Raw genomic sequence first — 3,997 nt, 5'->3', positions numbered from 1 at the left:
TGTGGCCAATAGCCACTCAGATCGTCATTTATATAACAGATATAGTTAAGCAAAGGATAATTGATCTTTATTGTACACGTTAGCAAATTCAAAAATCAAAACAGCTGGATATCACAAGATAATATAACTCGTAATTTCCCTAGTCATGTAATATATGATTTACCATCAAGAAATTAGCAAGCACGTTAACTACACTTTGAGGTCAAACGAAGAATTACCAATTTTGGAGTATATATCGATTTTGTAACACATTTGATACCATAACATTTCTACATTATAGTATTTGACATGAATTGTAACGTGGTTGATAAGTTTCTTTAAAAGTCAGCCATTTTTTACACGAAAAAGTAGCAGCATTGACATCAAAAAGTTAACTGTTGTGGAAAAGAAAGACCTGAATACATGTTCTATGAAGATGTACAACACCCAAACTTGCTTACTCCATACACAGGCTGTTCTTGACCTGGGACAAGAATATTTGTCCCCTTGAGAAGGGCAGAATTCCCCTCAGCTTCCTCATTTGCAACAAGAGATTTCTTACTAACTGTTCGATAAATTTCTGTAAGGATTGTAAGAAAAGCGGGCTCCACATTTGTGGCCTCAAGGGCAGATGTTTCCATGAAAAAGAGACCTTCTCTTTCAGCAAACTCTTTAGCATCCTCCATGGACACATCACGTTGTGAATCCAAATCGGATTTGTTTCCAATGAGCATGATGATGATGTTGTTATCTGCATGGCCACGTAACTCTTGTAGCCACCTGGCTATGTGATCGAACGATTGACGTTTCGTTATGTCGTATACCAGCATTGCTCCCACAGCTCCTCTGTAGTACGCGCTTGTCACCGCTCGGTATCTGCAACAAATACCAATCTACTTTCTTTCATTCATTTCTTCTTTTCTCTCCGAAACTCAAAACATATAACATTCTACTCTCAAAAATCTACTCACTTCAGCTAAAATATAATGCAATTTTCTGTATTTTCCTAATAAGAAATAAAAAATATATATTCATTGTACAACAACGTATTAATAAGAAAAACAAATTGGATATGTTCATAAATAAGTTTTCCCTCAACTAACAGGTAAAGGTAGCTATCTAGAGAATTTTGAACATCAAATTTCCAATTTCATCATATATTTTGGGTCAGTGGTAATGGTATGTCGATTCATCCATATATCATCAAATTAGTTTAACGTTTTAGGCACCCATTCTAAATTTGTAACACCCTAAACCCAAAGTTATAAACTAGCCTAATAACTTTTGCTGAAAACAAGTTCCCAATTTGTATGATGTGAGACGTGTTATTACAGAATCCCTTTTAGGTTCAGGTTCTTGATATCAAGGCAAAAAGACCCCCATTTGGGAAATAAATTGTTATCATAGCCAGACCTTTCCTCTAAAAATTATAATAAGCATCGGAGATCTAATGAGAAGAAATGTTCAACAGTTCTAACATATTTTTGTGTTAAAAGATGTCAATATCTCACTCTTTGGAACCAGTCTACTACTTTCTTAAAAGAAGTTTATCAGAGAAATTCAAGAACCAAAAGTGTATTTAACAAGCGAAGCAATCATCATTGATCAAGATAAAAGATAGACTGAGAAGGGAAAGACGAAGCACCTTTCTTGACCAGCAGTATCCCAAATCTGAGCCTTGACGTTCTTGTGATCGATGACCATAGTCTTCGTCTGGAACTCAACACCAATCGTCGCCTTCGAATCTAAACTGAACTCATTCCTAGAAAACCGAGCCAACAACTGAGATTTCCCCACCGCTGAGTCCCCAATAAGTACGATCTTAAACACATAATCAATCTTTTGGTTGAAATCCCCATGGTAATTCGCCATATCTCATCAACAATCGAATCAAAGTAAGATTAGGAAAGACCTCTTTCCAATTCCCAAATTAGGTATAATTCAAATAGATCAACAACCGTAGTTGATCAAACGCTAGTCAATACCCAGAAGGTTTGTAGATTATGCTGCACGCAGTAGATATGAGTCTGTGTGTTTGGTGTGTGAGGGTTTTGGTATGGAAGGCGATTAAGACGACGAACAGCAGAAAAACAAGAGAGAAGACTACCAACGGCTTTGTATCTAAGCCGCATTGTTTTAACTGATCTACTTTTCTCCCCAAGGTACAAGTTTCTATTGCGTTGACCATGGTTTTGTTACTTTATTTTCGAGCATAGATTTTAGTATTTTACCACGAGATTTTGCGAAACATACATCAATTAAATATCTTTTTACTTTTTGTTTCTGTAAATCTTCCAACCCAATTAAAAATAGTGACATGTGTAACATTTAACGTTCATTTAATAAAATGTGATGATATTTTAGTATACTAATATGTCACAGCCTCTAAACCCACAACTAGATCGGATAGCAAGGAATCTCCGCCGGAGGAACCCAAGGATCGATGGGACCAGGTGGAAAAAGAACTAAAAGAACCGGCGGCAATTCGAACCGAGTCCGACCAGAAGATGGCGGCAATGAAGGCAAAGGCGGAGGAACCACATGTGCAACTCATGTTGGTGCTTCTAAAACTTAATCAGCAACCACCAACATCAGCCACCGTCGCTACTACCTCCATGGTCGTCACGATACCATCCCCACCACCAGGTATGCACCAATCGGCACCTCTCCCACCATATTTTCCTCCTGTAACCATTCAGCAACCAACTCTGTCTACATCCCTTCATGAATCAGCGACCACCGGGCCGCCACTAGTTACCCATTCGCATTTTGGAGCACCACCTTTCCAGTTACCAGCAACAACGATGATGTCCTCAATACCTCACGTAACTCAATCCCGACCATCAAATCAAACGGCATTTACACTATCAGGTATGGGCCCACGAACTCAAACTCAAAATATGTCATCCCGATTTACACATGCTCCAGTTCACACGACAACTTTTGTTCCATGGTATACCCAAACGGGGGTTTCCGGCCAGCCTACGGTCACGTTTCCAACGACATTCGACCAACCCCAGCCATCCTTTGCTTCTAATTGGGATGAACCGTCCTTCGGAACCCATAACCTTTCAGCCCCAAGTGTGACAACCTGAAATTCCTATCTTGTACAACATTCAATTCAATCCAAGTCAGACTCATTTCAGCTACCTTTCAGCGTTGTTTGGGGTCTGTTCGAGTGTCCTAAGCTTAGTAAAATTAAGGTTGAGGTTAAGGGATGTGTTACCAAAGTCATAAAGTTGCATTTCGGGCCAAACACTCCTTCAGGAGGAGTGTATGGCCGTACACATGGGTGTACGGTCGTACACCCCCTCATGGTCGTACACTCTCACCTATAAAGATGACACTTAGTCATTTTCCAACACTTTTTACACTTCCAAACCTAGATTTCGGATTTCTCTCTCTCTCTCTATTATCATCAAGTTTCTCACATAGATCTTCAAGGATGTAAGTGTTTCCTACCTTGATTAGTTGCTTCATTACTTTACTAGTGAAGGATTCATGTTTTCATCCCATTAAATTCATCTTTGGCTAGATCTTCATCTTTCACCAAGAACACCAAGAACACACACTTGTTCTTGGTGGCCGTGAACCCTCTTTGAGCCTCCAAAACGTAAGTATCCTTTCATTATGCTTAGTATACGTTAGAAACTCGTGTTAAACACCTTAGAATCGACCATTTAGCTGGAACAAAAGGAGTGTACAGCCGTACACCCTTGCATGGCCGTACACACCCCAAAAGGCCCTCCAAAATGAGAACCTAGTTCATAATCTTGATGAGCAATAGACCCACAAGCTTCCCCATGGTTCAAACACCCTCTTGTGCATGTTTTACCATGAGTGTACGACCGTACACTCCATGGCCGTACACTCATGGCTGTACACTCCATGGTTAGGCCGTATACACCCTTTTAGTGAATCACATATGATTGTAACACTTAGTCTAAGTGTTTCCTAGTCCCGAATGGTGTTTTCCTTGCATATTAGTTGTGTAAAACACTAATTTCATGTCTATATA

General features: G+C 39.5%; 1 protein-coding gene across 1 annotated transcript; it reads right to left on the bottom strand.

Annotated features, from left to right (window-relative positions):
• Positions 1–289: 289 nt before the first annotated feature.
• Positions 290–2,121, bottom strand: LOC145165248 (ras-related protein RABA4d-like). Its single transcript, XM_079083955.1, has 2 exons — positions 1,625–2,121; positions 290–855 (listed from the first exon to the last, which is right to left on the bottom strand). The coding sequence occupies exons 1-2, from the start codon at positions 1,849–1,851 to the stop codon at positions 408–410; spliced, it is 675 nt and encodes a 224-aa protein (XP_078940081.1). The 5' UTR covers positions 1,852–2,121; the 3' UTR covers positions 290–407.
• Positions 2,122–3,997: the final 1,876 nt, after the last annotated feature.

Source organism: Lactuca virosa, chromosome 1 (genome assembly GCF_052849685.1).
Source record: "Lactuca virosa cultivar CGN04683 chromosome 1, Lactuca_virosa_CGN04683_v6, whole genome shotgun sequence".
Classification (NCBI taxonomy): domain Eukaryota; kingdom Viridiplantae; phylum Streptophyta; class Magnoliopsida; order Asterales; family Asteraceae; genus Lactuca; species Lactuca virosa.
Note: the sequence above shows the minus strand (reverse complement) of the source record. Positions and strands in the feature narration are given on the sequence as shown.